This window comes from Lotus japonicus, chromosome 1 (assembly GCF_012489685.1).
Source record: "Lotus japonicus ecotype B-129 chromosome 1, LjGifu_v1.2".
In the NCBI taxonomy this organism is placed as follows: domain Eukaryota; kingdom Viridiplantae; phylum Streptophyta; class Magnoliopsida; order Fabales; family Fabaceae; genus Lotus; species Lotus japonicus.
In genome coordinates, this window is record NC_080041.1 from 108540434 (window position 1) to 108559303 (window position 18870).

Genomic DNA, 18870 nt, shown 5'->3' on the forward strand with positions numbered 1-18870 from the left:
TTTAATTTGTATGAGTTGATTGTGTAAAGAGTTTTATACATGCATATAATAATGTTACTTTATTTTTCATTTTAAATGTTTTTAAATTCAAATTAATTATCACAAGAAAAATTGATGAATTTTGATTGAAGGACTATATTAAACTTTTTTTTATCGGGTTGTCTAAATGACCCATGATAAAATTTGGGTTAAATAACTCATTATCCAATCACATGAGAGATGAATGAGTTGGAAATAAATTAATAAATAAAATATAGAAATTTCAACTCACTTATCTTCAATGTGATTGGATGATGAATTATTTAACCCAAACTTTATCATGGGTCATTTAGACATCATTTTTTTTATATTTACAATTAATTAATGTAACATATTAGATTTAAATAATCCCAAACTTATCCTAAATAAACAAATGGATGAGCCATAATTGTGGTGTGTAAGATTGACAAACTGGAGATGAGCTGATGAGGTGTGTGCCAGTCTGGTGGGAACAATTTTTTTTATATGATATTAGTTACCTAATTTAAAATGTCAATAAAAACAATTAAATTAATCGTGTGGTATCTTATTTTACTATTAACTTATTTTAGAGAAGTCGAACCAAAATTTAGGATGAGAAAATCATGCCTCAAGGTAGAAAACCTGTTAGATACATGACACTTTCATACTCTACTCTTTTTTTTTTTTGAAATGACTTTCATACTCTACTCAATGAAACACTTATGTGATTAGTTGGACTGCAGTACCATAAATTAATTAATTATTACCCCTATTGGTAACTTGATAGTTTTGGTTGCATAGCATAGCATGACACATGAATAGTCCAAAGCCCCAGAATTTTTGCATTCACTTCCTATCAATCTGAACCGACCAACACTGCTTCTCCTTAAATTCCTCACTCCATTCCACAAATGCTGTTTTGTTTGTTATCTCCAATGCACTGCACTTCACTCACTCACACAACACATCACACAAAAAGATATAGATACTGTTCTATTATCCACACAACATAGTTAGCTAAACAAACCTCATCAGCAAGCATGCCCCTCCAACATTTCACTTCAAAGTTGATGACAACTCCAATTCTCAAAATCTTGTTCCCCCTGATCTCCTTCTATCTCCTGTATACCATTTCTTCTTCCTCATATCAACAACAACAATTGAAATCTCTAACAATATCAAACTTTGAATTCTGCCCAAGTAACTACACCAGCTACTGTCCCTGTGAAGACCCCAAAAGGCAGAAACGATTTCCCAATAAGAGATGGTTCCGCAAGGAGCGTCACTGCCCACAAAGCAATGAAAGGCTTACATGCTTGATTCCAAAACCTGTGGGGTACAGAAGACCATTTCCTTGGCCTGAGAGTAAGGAGAGTGCATGGTTTAGTAATGTTCCTTTTCCAAAGCTTGCGGAATATAAGAAGTCACAGAATTGGGTTAGATTGGAAGGTGACCGTTTTGTTTTTCCCGGTGGTGGTACCTCGTTTCCTGAAGGAGTCAAGGGTTATGTCGATGCTCTCAAAAGTATTCTTCCTGTGTCTTTGGAATCTGGGGATATCAGAACAGTTCTTGATGTTGGTTGTGGGGTATAACCTTAGCTTAATTATGTGTATGCTATGATTCATTTGATGTGTTTACTTCTTCAGGTGACACTTCGTGTGTGTTTGGATACCAATTCAGCGCAATGTGAACATATTTTTATCTTTAGTTTATAAGAATATTTCTGTTCACTTATTGTCTTGAAATCAGTGCTAATGTCAGTTTATGCTGGTGCCAACGGATACCCAAAGATACCTAAATTTGGTTATTGTTCCTCTTGTTATCTCAGATTTTGAGGTTATGCTACAAATGGCTATTACAGAGAGTTTATTAATGAGGAAAACAGAGGAGGTTTAGAATTTAGATTGCTTTTTCAATTTTTCAAGAAAAAATTGTAGGACCGGCTATGTTCGGATATTCGTTAGCACGGCACAAAACGTTAATGAAACTCCTTATTTTGTTCATGTTGCATTCAACTAGTGTACAAACACACAAATTGTCATGTCTTTTTTGAAATGCACTTTAACTCAATTCTTTTAGTTTTCTTCCCTTACTGCAGAATCTAATAGGCCTACAAGGAATCATTTTAACTATAAAATGTTGATCCATTTTTTTTATTGAAGATTTATATTTTTAATGCTAAATTTAGATTGGTGCCTATGATGAATCTGTATTTTGAATCTGTAACTGTAGGTTGCAAGCTTTGGGGCAGCTCTAACAGACTATGATATCTTGACAATGTCAATTGCGCCGCGAGATGAACATGATGCTCAAGTGCTATTTGCCCTGGAAAGGGGACTTCCAGCTATGCTTGGAGTACTAAGCACTCACAGGCTACCATTCCCTTCAAGATCATTTGATATGGCTCATTGCTCCAGATGCCTTGTTCAATGGACTGCTTATGGTATTACTTTAATCTTGTTACTTAGACACTAGCTACACTTATTGGAAAAAATAAGGTATTTTGATGTTCCTCACTAGGAATCAAGTGTTCAACATTAAGGGATACATTTTAAAGTAAAATGTTAGGACTTATGGCCACTAATACAAAGATAGCATGCATATTAATAACTAAAGTTTTATAACCATCAAACATCAATTTTGTAATTAGAAACTCCTTATAGTGTGTTTGATTTTGTGGTGAGAAGTCCATAATCACTTCTGTAAAGAAGATACAAACTACAAAGTGTAGTTTCTGGAGTCATTGTGCTTTCAATTGTGTCACCACCAATCCAAACATGCTTTTAGTTATTGGAATGTCATGCTAGTTATATGTAGCATATTCATTGTACAGAACTTGGTTACAATTTCTGATACTAGTATCTGACATTGTTTAATTTGTTAAAGATGGGTTATATCTAAGAGAGATTGACCGGATTTTGCGTCCCGGTGGATTTTGGGTACTGTCTGGGCCACCCATAAATTGGAAGGAGAACTACAAAGCTTGGCAAACAGAGCCAGAGGTGTTGGAAAAGGAGCAAAACATGTTAGAAGAGCTTGCAATGCAACTATGTTGGGAAAAAGTTGCTGAGGGAGAGCTAATTGCTATCTGGCAAAAACCCATAAATCATATCAGCTGCAAACAAAAGTTGAAGACTTTGAGATCCCCCAAGTTCTGCAGCTCATCTGACCCTGATGCTGGATGGTAAGTTTCTTTAGTTTCAAATTATTATTGTTGACTTGAATAGTGCTAGCAATACACTCTTTTAAATACATTTTTCAACAAACTTCATGTGATTGTTTTTTTTTTAGTAGTCAGACACATTTATTTTAAAAAGTAAGGCAAAAATGTATTGATCAATCATATAACTATATAAGATGTGTTGGAGAGTTTAAAAGAGCGTGCTGCTAACATTTCTCCACAATGAGTGTATGTTTGGTTCCTCCTTGAAGAATATCAGAATCAATTCTCAGTGAGTAAAATCACTTTTGAATGACAATTAATATAGATGTTTGAGAGTAATCTCAGAGAATTGATTTCAGTCTCAAAATCAAATTTAGGCAGAAGCTAGAGAGAGTACCTTCTGCGTTGAACATAATCACTTCTTCCATAAATGTATCTATATATAAACCACTTCACTTTCAACTCACTGCGACTCACTTTTACCATAATTAATTTTGTCAAAATCAAGTGTAACAAAGTTGATCCAAAAAGGCACTGAGTTGATGTAAATCGCAAGTTAAATATGCATTTATCCAAGGTTTCTGTTATCCCGAATCTATGCAAGAACTTTGAGTTTTCTGTCTTGCTAAGGTTTATGTTAACAGATTTTCCATAGCAAGTTTATATTCTAGATCATTTCCCATATTTTGTATTCATACTTCATAGGCATGAGCTATTCAACAGGTATACCGAAATGACAGCATGCCTTTTTCCTCTTCCAGAGGTGAAGGATATCCATGAAATATCTGGTGGTGGTGTTGAGAAATGGCCTATGAGGTTGAACACTGCTCCACCAAGGATCAGAAATGAAAATAATGATGGCTTCACACTCAAAATCTATGAAGAAGATAACCAGACATGGAAAAGGAGAGTCTCCTATTACGCGGACTTGCTCCCATCCCTCTCTTCTGGTAAATATAGAAATGTTATGGATATGAATGCTGGCTTTGGTGGATTTGCAGCTGCAATAGGGAAATATCCAGTTTGGGTTATGAATGTTGTTCCATTTGATGCAAAAAGCAACTATCTCGGCATTGTCTATGAGCGAGGCCTAATAGGAACTTACATGGATTGGTATTTACTTCTTATCACATTTACTTTCTCCATTTTAATTTCTGAAGAAATTTTCAGGTTTTTAAATTTTACCCCTTTAGTGTGTGTTTGGCTCCATTTTTGGGAACCCTATAATCAATTCTCATTTACCAGAATCACTTTTAGGTGATTTTATAGATGTTTGACTATCGACTTAGATAATTCATTTTAGTACATAATCAATTTTTTGAAGAAACTAGAGGAAATAGCTTTTGTGGTGGGTATAATCAAATGTGGTATTTCATTACTGAATTTTAAACAAGTAGCTCCAATAGAAAAACTTTTCGCCCAAAATATAAACAAACATAAATCATTTCACTTTCAACTCACTTTTACCACAATCAATTTTATCAAAGTCAATTCTATCCAAAATGAGTTATGAGAAAGCTAATCCAAACACACTTAGTTTCAAATCACCACCACATGCATAAAGTATGATTACTAAAAGTTGGTTATGAACAGAAACTTGATTTTCTTTCTTATGCTTTTTCTGTTATGTTATTTTCACATCTTTTGTCCCCTTTTCTTGCATTGTCCTTTGAGTTCTTTAATTTCTCCAATTCTGAATATCTTGACAGATTATTGGAGTTTACATATCTTCATGCATGTACTTTATCTCACCCTGTGACTATGAACTATTATTGAGGTTGAAATAATGGAGGAAACAACATTGGTTGCAGGTGTGAGCCCTTTTCAACATACCCGCGAACATATGACTTGATACATGCTAGTGGTATATTCAGCATGTATATGGACAAGTAAGCTTAACATATGATTTAAACATGTTTGTTATTACTATTTGATGCTTGATATGATTAATGTGCTGAAGTGAATATATGTAGTCCTGTTTATGGTCAATTCAAACTTGTAATGGACTCAAGAAATCATCAGAATAAATGTTTATGATACATTATTAATAGTAATATTACACAATTGTGTTTGCTGTAGGTGTGATATTACTAGTATTCTTCTTGAGATGCATCGGATTCTTCGTCCCGGAGGAGCTGTTATTATTAGAGATCAGAGAGATGTGATTCTCAGAGTTAAAGAAATAACCGATCGAATAAGATGGGAAGGAGTGTTACTAGCTGGTGATCAGAATGGACCTTTTCATCCAGAAATGATTTTGTTTGTTAACAATGCTCAGTAAATTGATTGCATTGTTCGTTCGTTTCCTGTAATCTAGCTTTGGATAGTTAATTTTTGCCAAATCATTATTTCAATAGACTTAGACTTTTTTTTGTTTTGTTTTAGGTAGAAATATAAAATAACATAACACCATTTATATGTCTTCACTTAATAATTTAAGTTCATGATATGGTATTTGAGTAAATATGATCAAATAGTTGATATGTAGTTTGATCTTTTGGATGATTAGCTTTAGAAATATAATTGAGAACAACATTGGTGTGTTTACGGTCAAACTTTTGAAATAGGTAGTTCATAAAATTTATTTGTATAAGGCACAAATGCATGCACAATGATAGAGGAGGAGGTTATGTGACCAAATGGAAAAATCGAACCTCTGCATTTAATTTGTCACTCATACTCGAGTTTTTCACTGTTGAAAATAGGTAAATAAAAAGAATTGCTAATTTTTTTATTAGCTAAGAAATACTAAAAGAGGTAAAGGGGGTGGTGTCACTTTTAGCGGTAAAAAATTGTTGTTTGAACTTCTAGGTCGAGAGTTTGATTTCCAGGAATCGCACTTTTAGGGAGACATTTAGTTTTCACCACACCTGAGTCGGAACTACAATAACAATTTAACACACCAAACAAAAAGGGGTAAAGTTAGACAACTTAATGACTTTATAGACCACTCAAATTTCACCAGTTTTTCACCAAACGTTAAATTAAAGTGAAGTATTATGAAGATAAATAAAACATAATATTACAGTTGATTTTTTTTGAAGGTATTATCGTAAAAATTATTATTGTATAAGAGTTTTGCTTGAAATTTAGAATTATTATTTGAATATTGCAAATGCATCATGGTATTGGTAGGTTCTGTTGTTTTAAACAATGTGTAAAATAAAACAATTTGCCAAATAAATATAGTTCAAAAACAATTTTCCTCAATGAGGTTTGTTGCGACGGGAAATTAATACGTCACAAAATCCTTGGTTTGAAACGGAATTTGGACAGAATCTTTGAGAGAACAATTTCGTCATGCGCTTCGAAACCACCACTTCCCTTTCAACAATTGATGATTGAATTTGCGACGAAGTAGTATTTCGTCACTAAAATCACCTATAATTACAAGGACTTCGTGACGTATTTAATTTCCGTCGCAAACTTGATGACAAGGATTTTGTGACAATTTGGTTTCGGTCGCAAACCAACAATTTGACTCTGCTATTAAAGTGAGTCTTAAGCGCATTTGAACAAAACGGAACCCTCTTGTCTGGATATTTTCATCCGCCGGCGCCACTGCTTTCCTCTTCTCTGCCCAGAACGCCGTCGTGCGAGTGAGGAGGAGTTTGAGGAAGCCAGGTATATATATATATATATATATATATTCATCACAGTTCAGGCTCAACATTCTGGTTGGTTGGCGGCGGCGCCGTAACCCTATCCCTGTCGCTGCGCCGTAACAACAAGAAGGTATAGATATGGGGTCACTCAAGAGGAAATCACCAGAAGAACCAACAACACAGTTACAGAGGGGGGAGGAACTGCAATATGACTGTGTACATGACGTCTCCTACCCACACGGTTACATTCATCCTCCTCCTCCTTCTTCTTCTTCTTCTTCTTCTTCTTCTTCAACTCACACTGAGCCTGCTAAGAAGTTCCCTTTTACCCTCGACCCCTTTCAGTCCCAAGCTATTACCTGCATCGAAAACGGCGAATCCGTCATGGTAATAACTCTGCATTTTCATTTATTCATATTCATATTCATATCGAATCTCAATAGGATTATGGATGATTTTCTCACTAGCTCACTTCACTCAGGTGTCTGCACACACATCTGCTGGGAAAACTGTTGTCGCTTTATATGCTATTGCCATGTCACTTCGAGACGGACAGCGTGTTATCTACACTTCTCCTATCAAGGCGCTTAGCAATCAGAAGTACAGAGAGTTCAAGGAAGAGTTCTCTGATGTTGGTTTGATGACTGGAGATGTCACCATTGACCCCAATGCTTCTTGCTTGGTAGGTGTGCTCCCCAGGGTTTTAACGTTTGCCAGAGCTTATTTGAGCTTATCTGATAGCATAAGCGCTTGTGCAAGTGTTTAGGAGAGCTTATGCAAACAGCTTATGACCTACCAGAAGCTGTTTTGAGCTTATTTTCTTATGAAAAAAAGCTTATGCTAATATACAACTTATTTTCATTTTTTTTTTTAAAAATAGCTTATGAATAAGCGCTTATGACCATAAGCGCTTAATTAAGCTGTTTTTCCAAACAGGGCCTAAGTTTAACTGCTGTCGCCCGTTTGTGTCATTGATAAAAGTTGAATTCTTTTTTTTCATTTTCAGGTGATGACCACGGAGATCTGGCGTAGCATGCAATACAAAGGGTCCGAGATCACCAGAGAGGTGGCTTGGATCATTTTTGATGAAGTGCATTACATGCGAGATCGCGAGAGGGGCGTGGTTTGGGAAGAGAGTATTGTTATGTCGCCAAAGAATTCCCGTTTTGTCTTCCTGTCTGCCACGGTCCCTAATGCAAAGGAGTTTGCGGATTGGGTGGCAAAGGTGATTCATTCACTCTTTACTTTATTGCATGGAGTCCATTTTTTAATTGCATAAAGTAAATAGCTGTTGGTCTGATGCTTTTAGATTATTTGCAGGTGCACCAACAGCCGTGTCACATAGTTTATACTGATTACCGACCTACTCCTCTTCAGCATTATATTTTCCCTTCTGGAGGTGATGGTCTATATTTGGTTGTGGATGAGAAGGGAAAATTTCGTGAAGACAGCTTTCAGAAATCTTTAAATGCTCTTGTTCCTCCGAGTGAGGGTGATAGGAAAAAAGACAATGGCAAATTTCATAAAGGTTTGATGCTGGGAAAGGTTGGTGAGGAGAGTGACATTTTCAAGATAGTGAAAATGATCATTCAGCGTCAATATGATCCCGTCATACTGTTCAGCTTTAGCAAAAGGGAGTGTGAATTTCTCGCAATGCAGGTAACAACTTCAAACTGTTGTTCATTGCTGAAAGTGTTTATTCATTTCATGTTCTTTCCATTCTTTCATGCGTTATGCTATGTCTCTGATGTCTTCTTTGGTTTCTGCAGATGGCAAAAATGGATCTGAATGGGGACGATGAGAAGGACAACATAGAAAAAATATTTTGGAGTGCTATGGATATGCTTTCAGATGATGATAAGAAGCTTCCTCAGGCAATTTACTTCCTATAACTTTGGTCTTCCCCCCTCCCCTCTTTGGGCACATTATCATACCGCTTGCTACCAAACTGAACATTTCAATTTGAAGTTATGGTGATTGTAGAAAAAAATTGTAGTCAATGAAAGGTCTCTAGCAAGAGACATTTCTTGCCCTAGGGTCCTCCCAAAACTTGTTTGACTTGCTACTGTCTATATATACAATAATGTCATTGTAGTTGCATGTTATAATGTTAGTCATTTTTATGGTATTTATCTCTCTTTTTCATCAGTTTTTATTTATTCTTTCAGGTTTCAAACATGCTGCCCTTGTTGAAACGTGGAATAGGAGTCCATCACTCTGGTTTACTTCCAATTCTAAAGGAAGTGATTGAGATCTTATTTCAAGAAGGGCTAATCAAGGTTAGTTGGAAAATCATAAGATACTTTCTACATCTATATATCAAATATAAGTTGTGAACCTGTAATGCAGCTGGATCCATACCTTCGATAGATTCACAATTTACCAATGTGATCGTAATGTTGAGTCAAATATTACATTATCTGATTATCATCATAATGGTGGTAAAGGAGTTTAATACAGCAATAGTAGGCTAGTTAGCAGCAGTTGCAGCAATCTCTTAGGGGGCATTGCATGCTACTAATGTTATCTTTGCTTTGATTTTGATTTTTATGGGAGAAAATGTTATCATGAAGAAAGGAAAGCAGTTACATACTGGGGAGAATATATATCCTTCTTTATAAGAAACTAAGAAACAAACATCATCCGGCCATAAAGGCTAATGCATCAAATTTGTCCAATTCTTTGCATTTCAATAGCAATTCCCTTGATAAGACAATGGGTAGAGTGAGCACCAAGTAGAGGCCATGAACAAAATTCTACCCTTGAAAATACAGGAATTCCATCCCAGCCAAATAAACCAGAGAATTTTGACGCACATTTAGGTTCCTGATTCCTGTCAAAATCTTGAAAACTAACTCCCACAGTGAAAGGACGCACCAAGTGGTACAGTACACCAACAAAGCGTGTCATGCGAAATCTTTGTTTCCTTATCTATTATTCATGTTCCAATGAAAATGAAAGAAACATTAGGAGCCTGCATAAAACTGAAATATTATATGAATGTTTTGTGTATAGAAGAGAGTTGCTCCAAGGAGAAGTCTTTGAATAAGAACTTTGCTCAGTCAATCATCCTTCCAAACTTAATTTAGGAACCATGTATTTGATACAAAGAAGATGTGGTCTAAAGTAAGCATATCCCTGAGAAATAAACTTCCAGGGATTAGAAAGAATTGCTATAATTTCAGGTTTGAGACTAAACCCATTAGGGTCTGAACAGTGCTCACGGCCAAAATGTAGTAGTCTTATTAAGGGAAATGTCATAGCCTTTTCTGTTACCAAAGAAATTTCTCCTGGACATCAAATTCTAAAAACCCAATTACCCCTTCATTCTTATTATACCAGCTACAAACCCCCTAATTAATGAGGTGATCCTTCTCTGATTGCCTGACCTCCATCTTCTGAGACACCCTGACTAGAATTTGAACAAAGGAAAGATAGTGAAGTGGCTACAAAACAAACATTTTTAGTACATTAATCAGATAGATACCACTGTTTTAGTTGTGTAAGTAGTTCAGGGATGACACTCATAGTGGCCGAGTTAGAAGAGGCCACCAGTCCACTACAAAATATTATTGCTTTTAAATTTATAGATAGTACTCAGTGGCTTTCTAGTGTGCTTTTTGGCTTAATCTTTTTGTTCTAAATTTTTTGCCTATTCAGATAACTGTAGTATTTTAGGAACAAATATATTTCCATAACAGCTTCTCAATTAATATTGAAACACTAAACATTCCTTGTTTGATACACCCACAGCAATCAAAGCCTTTTCCCACTAGCTGGGGGTTGGCTAATGGATCAAAGAACATCATGATACACACTCTTTGCTTGATAAAATCATAAACTGTACCAAATATTAAACTATTTCCCTTTAGTGTTTGTTTGCTACAGAGACCTTCAGCATTGGTTTGAACATGCCTGCAAAAACTGTTGTATTTACAAATGTCCGAAAATTTGATGGGGACAAGTTCAGATGGATTACCAGTGGAGAATATATCCAAATGAGTGGCCGTGCGGGTCGACGAGGTATTGATGAACGCGGAATATGTATCCTCATGGTCGATGAGAAGTTGGAGCCTTCTACTGCTAAAATGATGGTTAAAGGGGCAGCTGATAGTTTAAACAGGTACATTGTTGAGCTAATTTAAAGAATTATGTATTATATAAATACAGCAAGGTAATGGTTAATTCATTTATTTTTCGCAAAATTTCTGTTTTTTGTCAAAACCTCAATGATTGTTCAAGTTTTAGAACCGGAATTATTCTTGGTATTCTTGACTTGGGTATATATCAGCGGCATACACTTTGGTGTTTCTGGTGAATGTTGCACATATGCAGAGGGTTTGGAGCATTTCATCTTTTAGAACTTGGATGTTACTTGAGGGACTGTGTATTCCTACATGGTATTATTTTCTAATGTTTCTATTGGATCAATAGAGCTTAGAGAGATTTAATCTGAGTTATTGCTTACAGTGATAAAGCATGCTCTAGGAATTTAGTGCTTTTGGTTGGAGCTTAATTCTTGCATCCTTCCGGAGATTTCTTTGGACATGTAGGTTCTCTGGGCTAAGATTAAGCACTTGTCTTCCTCTTGGTATCAAGCTCATGGGTCCCCCCCCCCCCCTTCTTTTTTTAGAGGTTTATGTAGCTTAATTTTTAGAGGTTTACTTTGCACTCATGTTACCTTTTCACTTTTCAATAGTGTTATGTCCTCCCAACCCTTTGTAATCATATTCCCTTTGTCTTGAAGAATTTCTTTTAACATGATAAATAAATAAAGCCTACTCCGTGCATTCTCAAATGAATACAGGTAGATTCTCAAACTATTTATTATTGACCTGGGTGGTGTCTTGTAACTTGTCAATTACTGTTTTTCCTACTCTTTTCTAAAGCTACTTGTTCTCCAGCTTGGTAAGTAGTTCTCTCTATTAACAGAGAGAGGTATGCCTAAACATGAAAAATGGAGCTTGTGTCTTGCTCAGACGCTGCACTCTGAGTTTTATTTAGCAAGTAGAGTTTGTATTAGAGTATAATAGTAATAGCTTGTGTAAGAAGCTTGGCTTCTAGTATAAATATAGAGGTTAACTCATAGTTGTAGCTACCTTTCATAATACAATAACAGATTCAGTTATTCTCTCTCTCTCTCTCTCTCTCCCTTCTGGTTTTCTATTAGTTTGTATGTATTACAAACTTCTACAACTACACATCTAAAACAATGAATCAGAGATGCCTGGACTTCTCGGACAGCCTGTTGTGAATGCCCGTCTTGTGTAGGATTTATCAGAAACTGTTAAAAACAATACACGTTAACTGCAATGGTTATGTGACTTGTGATATGATAGAGACTGTCAAAAGCTAATACTTTAAAGTTAGCTAAATCGTGGTTGTCTTAGGCTGTTATCTTTTGCTACATTATTATCTTCATCCACCAAAATATATGTCTTCTATTTTTAATATTGTTGTCTCTAATATGTTTATATTCCTTGCATTTTCAGTGCCTTTCATTTAAGCTACAACATGCTTTTGAATCAAATGCGTTGTGAAGATGGTGATCCTGAGAATTTGCTCCGTAATTCCTTTTATCAGTTTCAAGCTGATCGTGCCATTCCTGATCATGAGGTTTGTTTAAATTAATTAAGGCTGGAAGCTAGATTTTATATGATATATAGTTTCATGAGGTTATGCTAATCATGTTTCTATTATTTTAAAATTTTACGCCTGTTTCTTTTTCATGTCAGAAACTTCTTTATGTTGTGGGTTTAATTGTGTAAAATATTTCTCATGCCTGTTGAAGTCAAGATAGGTTACTTTGATTCAGATAAAAAATAGATGAAAAATTTCTGTGTAGAGTAAGTTTTAGGGTTTGAAATCACCCCTTCCAAAGGTAAAAACCTTTCACAAACTTAATAATCAAATCCTACCCCTAACCTAATGAGAGAGCTGTTATTTATAATAAACTAACCTTACTAAAGAAATAAAGATAGGCTAACAACTAACAGATAAAAATGAACTAAACTCAGGCCCACAAGTCTTAGGCCCAATATTTAGAACCCTAACAGCCTCCTCCATTCTTGAGAATTAGATTTAGTTTTAGTGAAGCAGGCAGTTGTATTTTCCATCCTTCAAGTTTTAAGGACTTTTGTTTAAAGAAGCATACTAGTTGTCATCAACCGACTCCCCCAAAAGTTTAAAGAAGGTAAAAGAACAAAAAAAGAATGATTTCTTGAAGAATTTTTTATAATATTTGATGTAAATATCTCTTCTTTATTTTCACAATTTTGTTGGGTATTATAAAAATTCTTCAAGAAATCAATATTTGTTTGTTCTTTTGCCTTCAAATAACCCCCAACCCCATATACCCACCTTTAGGGTAAAAGAGCGAGGAGGTGTAACATAAAACGGTTATCACTCTGTACACGAAGGCATGGTACAGAGGGCATAGGTTCGATTCCTGAGTTAGGGGAAAGCACATAAATAATAATTGTTTTTATATCTAGCATGCTCCCTTACACAAGAGTATTTTGGGCTTAAAGCGTGGATAATGCACAGACTCACCTAACATTGTGCTAAAACTTAACTATTATTATAAGCATGGTGGCAGCTAAGACGAACTTCTAAATCACTTGGTCATAGAAGCTCTAATACAATGTCATGATCAACTCTTCAAAAAGCAAAGCTGTTAGACATCTATAGTTTTAATTTCTAACATAGGTTTTTATCATAGTCTTGATAAAAACATATGTTTTTTCATAATTTCTTTCCTTGTATAGTGGATATGGAAATTATATCACGAAAAAAGTAATTTCTCTTAATAATTTTGTATATACAGAAACAAATAAAGGCTCTTGAAGAAGAGCGGGAATCAATTGTTATTGAGGAAGAAAACAGCTTGAAGGATTATTACCATCTGCTGGAGCAGCATAGAAGTTTGAATAAAGAGGTTCGCGACATTGTGTTATCTCCAAGGCACTGTTTACCTTTCTTACAGCCTGGGAGGCTTGTTTCTCTTCAATGCACTTCAAGTGATGACGATCCTCCTATTATTATTGAGGACCAGTTGACATGGGGGTTGGTCATTAATTTTGAAAGGGTTAAAAGTGTTTCTGAAGGTGAGTTTTCAGTGGTTTATGGTGATTTATATATATTTTTATATAAAATTTTAGTTCGTTTGTTGTAAAATATAAGCATTTTCAGATGATGTAAGTATTAAACCAGAGGACGCATCTTACAATGTTGATATTCTTACAAGATGTATGGTGAGCAAGGATAAAATTGGGAAAAAATCTGTTAAGATTGTTCCTCTGAAAGAAGTTGGAGAACCTCTAGTGGTTTCAGTTCCAATCTCTCAGGTAAATTCTTTTAAACTGTTAAATGATGTAATATATCTGCAGCCTGTGACCCTGCATTGTATTTTTTTTAAGGTTTTATTTCAACAAAGTATGATATTTTGTAATCGATATGGTTTAAGTTATGATTGAAAATCAAGAGCCTATAGAGTGAAATAGAAAATTGACAAAATGAGACGGAGATCATAATATGATCAATTACTTGGAATCTAAGAAGCACGATGCCTCTGAACAATGAAATGTCTGGGTGTCAGGCATTGGTGGCCCGACACAACTCTTTCATTTTTTGGCTCAAACACTCCTCAAACGGCTAAGTTGATTCCTCTTCTTGGCTAGACACCACTAGGAGTCTAGAACAATGATTTCATAAACAAAAATTGTTTTTCTAAAAAGTCAACTTATTTATATATTTTAGATTCTAAAATAATCATTTAAAAAACAAACTTATAAGTTACCCTTTCAAATCTGATAGGTTGTTTAAGAGGTATGAATCTTCTTCTTGTCATAGGACTTCCTTTGTACGGACAAAGTGTGCATTGTGAGGCTCATTATCATAAGAAAATTGTAAAACTTAGCTTGTCTTGACTTTGAGAAGCTGAATATAGATTTGTTATTTTCTTTTTTTAATATATAAATATGTGGTGTCTCGGTATCCTATTTTTTTGATATAAGCTGTAGTCGCGGTGTCCGTGCCGCACTCGGTGCTCTATAGCTTTGAATGAAAACCTCCATGCAAAACAGGATTAGAATGTAATCTTGACTATCCACATAATTAAAGAAACTAGTTTTGAGTATCCATTTATAACTGTATGGTCAGATTAATTGTTCTCATTTATTTTTATGAGAACTGTTCTCACTTGATGTGTTCATATTTATTTTTGTGTCTATATATGTTAGCTGTGCTTTAAATAACTTATGTATTTAAATTCACTAGTTACAATGTGATATCAAAGCCTCTATTCAATCCGTTGTCAAAATGTTGTGCTTGACAAAATTGTTTATTTATGGCTTTTTTAGTTTACTGACGATTTGTAAATTATTTGATGTTTCATTGTTAACAGATTAATACAATTAGCAGTTTGCGGTTATATATACCAAAGGATCTTTTGTCATTGGAAACTCGGCAAAACACGCTGAAAAAAGTGCTGGAAACTCTTTCTAGATTCGGTGAGAAAGGATTGCCACTTCTAGATCCTGAAGAAGACATGAAGGTGCTGTGCTCATCTATTCAATTTCCTTCTTTCTTTTTTCTTTCGTATATGTCTGATTAAATTATCATGTCGATTCTCTTCTTTCTCAGATTCAAAGCAACTCATACAAAAAAGCATCTCGTAGGATAGAGGCTTTGGAGAGCCTATTTGAAAAGCATGAAATTGCGAAGTCACCACTTATAAAGCAGAAGTTAAAGGTTTTACAGAGGAAGCAAGAACTGACTGCAAGGATAAAGTCCATTAAGAAAACAATAAGATCTTCTACTGTTTTAGCCTTCAAGGATGAACTTAAGGCAAGAAAGAGGGTTCTTCGCAGGCTAGGGTATTGAAAATTCTGAAGTGCCCTGTTCTTTATCCCCCTCATTTCATTTCTTTCCCTTTTTTGCTGAATGGTCTTGAAGCTTTGACATTGCTCTTAAGTTCTGTTCAAAGCTGCTTTATACTATCATTTTATACTGCCTAATGCTGAAAGTGATTAAGCGCTTCCTTGAAAATTTATCTCAGTTTTGCTCCCAAATGCAACATAATGTCTTTATTTTTTCTATTTTTGTTATTTATGTGGTCTTCTATCTACTTTTGTTTAAGAGAACTAATCATGCTCTACATTGTTTTTTCTTGTATTCTATTGATGTCTTTTCTTTAATAATGTTTCTTTTGTCTCCCCTAAAGTAATGCAGTAGAATGCCTACCGCTTCACACTCAATGTTCAAATCAACACATGATTTTTTGCTGATTTGGTTATTTCGTGTGTTTGTTCTTGTTTTCTTTTGCATTAATAGTATTAACTTAAAGAGTCCAATTTAGCCTCATTTCAAAAAAAAACTCATGTATTTGTGGCAGAACACTCTTATGCAGTGGTTAGAACTTGGAACTGTTCAATATGATCTTAGTATCCTATTGCTTATTACAATCATGTCAATGTCCAAGTTGTGGATATGGCAATTTCTATCAAATAATTTCAGCTACCTAATGTGATTGTCTTTTTTTATGATGATACTCATGTGAGATCTTCATTTGCAGATATGCTACAAGTGACAATGTGGTGGAATTGAAAGGGAAGGTTGCTTGTGAAATTAGTAGTGCAGATGAACTGATCTTAACAGAACTAATGTTCAGTGGTGTGTTAAAGGACATAAAGGTTGAGGAAATGGTTTCTCTCCTCTCTTGTTTGGTCTGGCGAGAAAAAATTCATGACGGTGCCAAGCCTCGGGAGGAACTTGATCTGCTTTTTGCACAATTACAAGACACTGCTCGGAGAGTTGCCCAACTTCAGCTTGAATGCAAGGTAATAATAGAAATCAATTCATCGCATGACTGACATCTAATTGCACATATGAAGAGTTTCAATTTTGATTTCGTGAAAATCTACCCTTGTTAGTATTCAATTGACAGTGCGACTCCTTGAATATTGGTGATTCAGCCCCACTTACAAGTTACAGCCCTTTTTCAGTTTATCAGTTTGCTAACATGTACATTTTTAGGTTCCTTCACTTAATAGTTGTACAATGCTTAATCAATCTCTCTTTGCTTTGATCTTTTTTTAACGATTGAAAAATAATAAACAGGTGGAAATTGATGTTGAGAGCTTCGTGAAATCGTTTAGGCCTGATATTATGGAGGCTGTGTATGCGTGGGCGAAAGGTTCGAAGTTTTATGAGATCATGGAAATTACACAGGTCTTTGAAGGCAGCTTGATTAGAGCAATTAGAAGACTTGAGGAAGTTCTTCAGCAGTTAATAGAAGCAGCCAAGTCAATTGGAGAGACTCAACTTGAGACAAAGTTTGAAGAGGCTGTGTCCAAGATCAAGAGGGATATTGTCTTCGCAGCATCCTTGTATTTGTAACTTCTTCACCTTCCAAGAAACTATGCATTTTACATGGATTTAAGTCCATGAAGGATAATGGACGTGGGACATCATATGGAAGGGGTGTACTGTGCGAGTCATCCGTATCTATCCCCATAAGTTTTGCTCTTAAATAGTTTTTATGTATACTTCTATAGCCTGGAAACGAGTCCAGGCGAGTTTAATTAGGCAGTGAAGAAATTCAGCTTAAGATTACTAGTGCTTAAGCTCAATGACCCAACATTGGGACATGTATTATGAGTTGGTTTGGACATGGAGTACTCAAATGTTTTAGAAGGTTTAATTGATTCAAATACCAAATTCAAATTATTTTTAAGGCTTAATCCTCAAATTAGTCCCTGTTTTTGTCTCGCCGTCTGAATTAGGTTCCTGATCGAAAAAATTTGTGGAATAAGTCCTCTATTTTGTAAAACGTCTGGAGCAAGTCCTCACCGGAGGCTGGAGCTCCGGTGAGTGATGATATGGCTTGCTGACTGTATTAATGAGGCTTACGTGGATTTAAAAAATAAATAGAAAATATTAATTATTAATTAAAAATAAATAAAAAATAAGTATTAATTACAACAACTTTTTTGACAGTAATTACAACAACTTGATTTTAAAAAAAAAATTACAACAACTTAATCCTTAATTTTAAAAACAAACAAAAACCCACTGGAAATTCATTGAAGCTAGTGGAAATTCACACACTAGTATCCATACAAAATGCAACTACTGGAAATTCACACACCCACCCAAGTCTCAACAATATAGAATCCATACAATATCAATATAGAACTCACAATCAAAGATTAATCCACACCCACCCACGTCTCATCATAATTAGAAATTTTAATGCTTTAAGAACTCAACCGAACTGGAAACTACATCAAGCCACTACTGGGATAGTACTTGGCAAACAAGGACGACCAGCAACACCAATTGAAGAGGGATTTCAACCCAGAAACCCCAAATCCCCTTTCAACCTAGAAACCCCAAATCCAAAACCCTAACCCAAAAACCCCAAACCCAAATTTCTGGTTCATCTTCAATCTGAAAGAGGAAAAGGAATGGCTTCGGAGGTCCCTGGTGTTGGTGTGAGGCCGAAGAAACCATGGAAGAAGAAACTCAGATCCAAACCCTCTTCTCCTTCTCCAAACTCAGATCCAAACCACGGAAGAAGAAACTCAGATCCAAACCCTCTTCTCCCTCGCAAATCTCTTTCTATGTTCCTCTCTCACCCTCTTGTCCTTCTCTCTTCTCCTTGGGTTGTTTCTTTATTTCTTCTCCCCTTTCTGGTCTTGCATTGAGGTTGGGGTTTCGGTTGGTGGTGGGGTTGAGGTTAAGGGTGAGGAGTGGGAGATTTGGGTTTCGGTTGGGGTGAGGATTGGAGGTTCGGTTGAGGGTGGGCTTGTATGGTGGGAGAGGGAGGAAGATGAGACGATGGAGAGAGTATCTTTTCAGAAAAGAATTGATGAAGATGGTAAAAGATGATGAATTGATGATGAAGATCCTAGAGAAAGTTTATTTTTCTGAAAAGGTTTTCAGTGATTTTTATTTTTTAATTAATAAGTTTAATTTTAATTAATTAATTTGGGGTAATTTGTGTTTTTAATTTAATTTTCTGACATGTAATTTTTATTTTTATTTTTTAAATCCACGTAAGCCCCATTAATACAATCAGCAAGCCACATCATCACTCGC

The 18870-nt window shown here is 35.3% G+C and overlaps 2 protein-coding genes across 3 annotated transcripts; both read left to right on the forward strand.

Moving 5' to 3' along the window:
• The first annotated feature begins 812 nt into the window (after window positions 1-812).
• Window positions 813-5627, forward strand: LOC130729019 (probable methyltransferase PMT19). 2 transcript variants are annotated; one of them, XM_057580630.1, is made up of 6 exons: window positions 813-1586; window positions 2233-2443; window positions 2887-3184; window positions 3869-4276; window positions 4975-5052; window positions 5243-5627. In XM_057580630.1, the coding sequence occupies exons 1-6, from the start codon at window positions 1041-1043 to the stop codon at window positions 5442-5444; spliced, it is 1743 nt and encodes a 580-aa protein (XP_057436613.1). In that variant the 5' UTR covers window positions 813-1040; the 3' UTR covers window positions 5445-5627. The 2 variants fall into 2 exon arrangements, with proteins under 2 accessions (XP_057436613.1, XP_057436614.1); XM_057580631.1 differs by having other exon boundaries at window positions 816-1586; window positions 3887-4276.
• Window positions 5628-6686: 1059 nt separating this feature from the next.
• On the forward strand, window positions 6687-17503 carry LOC130729020 (DExH-box ATP-dependent RNA helicase DExH9). The gene is made up of 14 exons (XM_057580632.1): window positions 6687-7155; window positions 7250-7450; window positions 7775-7993; window positions 8089-8427; window positions 8538-8642; window positions 8937-9047; window positions 10641-10891; window positions 12261-12384; window positions 13595-13874; window positions 13960-14114; window positions 15173-15322; window positions 15412-15644; window positions 16343-16607; window positions 16888-17503. The coding sequence occupies exons 1-14, from the start codon at window positions 6907-6909 to the stop codon at window positions 17164-17166; spliced, it is 2961 nt and encodes a 986-aa protein (XP_057436615.1). The 5' UTR covers window positions 6687-6906; the 3' UTR covers window positions 17167-17503.
• Window positions 17504-18870: the final 1367 nt, after the last annotated feature.

Bases quoted from the DNA above. Each gene is read 5' to 3' on its own strand.
- LOC130729020 (XM_057580632.1), top strand. From the start codon at position 6,907: ATGGGGTCACTCAAGAGGAAATCACCAGAAGAACCAACAACACAGTTA. The intron at 9,048-10,640 runs GTTAGTTGGAAA...ATTTCCCTTTAG, and splicing joins TTCAAGAAGGGCTAATCAAG to TGTTTGTTTGCTACAGAGAC. The intron at 10,892-12,260 runs GTACATTGTTGA...TTGCATTTTCAG, and splicing joins GCAGCTGATAGTTTAAACAG to TGCCTTTCATTTAAGCTACA.
- LOC130729019 (XM_057580630.1), top strand. From the start codon at position 1,041: ATGCCCCTCCAACATTTCACTTCAAAGTTGATGACAACTCCAATTCTC. The intron at 2,444-2,886 runs GTATTACTTTAA...AATTTGTTAAAG, and splicing joins TGTTCAATGGACTGCTTATG to ATGGGTTATATCTAAGAGAG. The intron at 3,185-3,868 runs GTAAGTTTCTTT...CATACTTCATAG, and splicing joins TCTGACCCTGATGCTGGATG to GCATGAGCTATTCAACAGGT.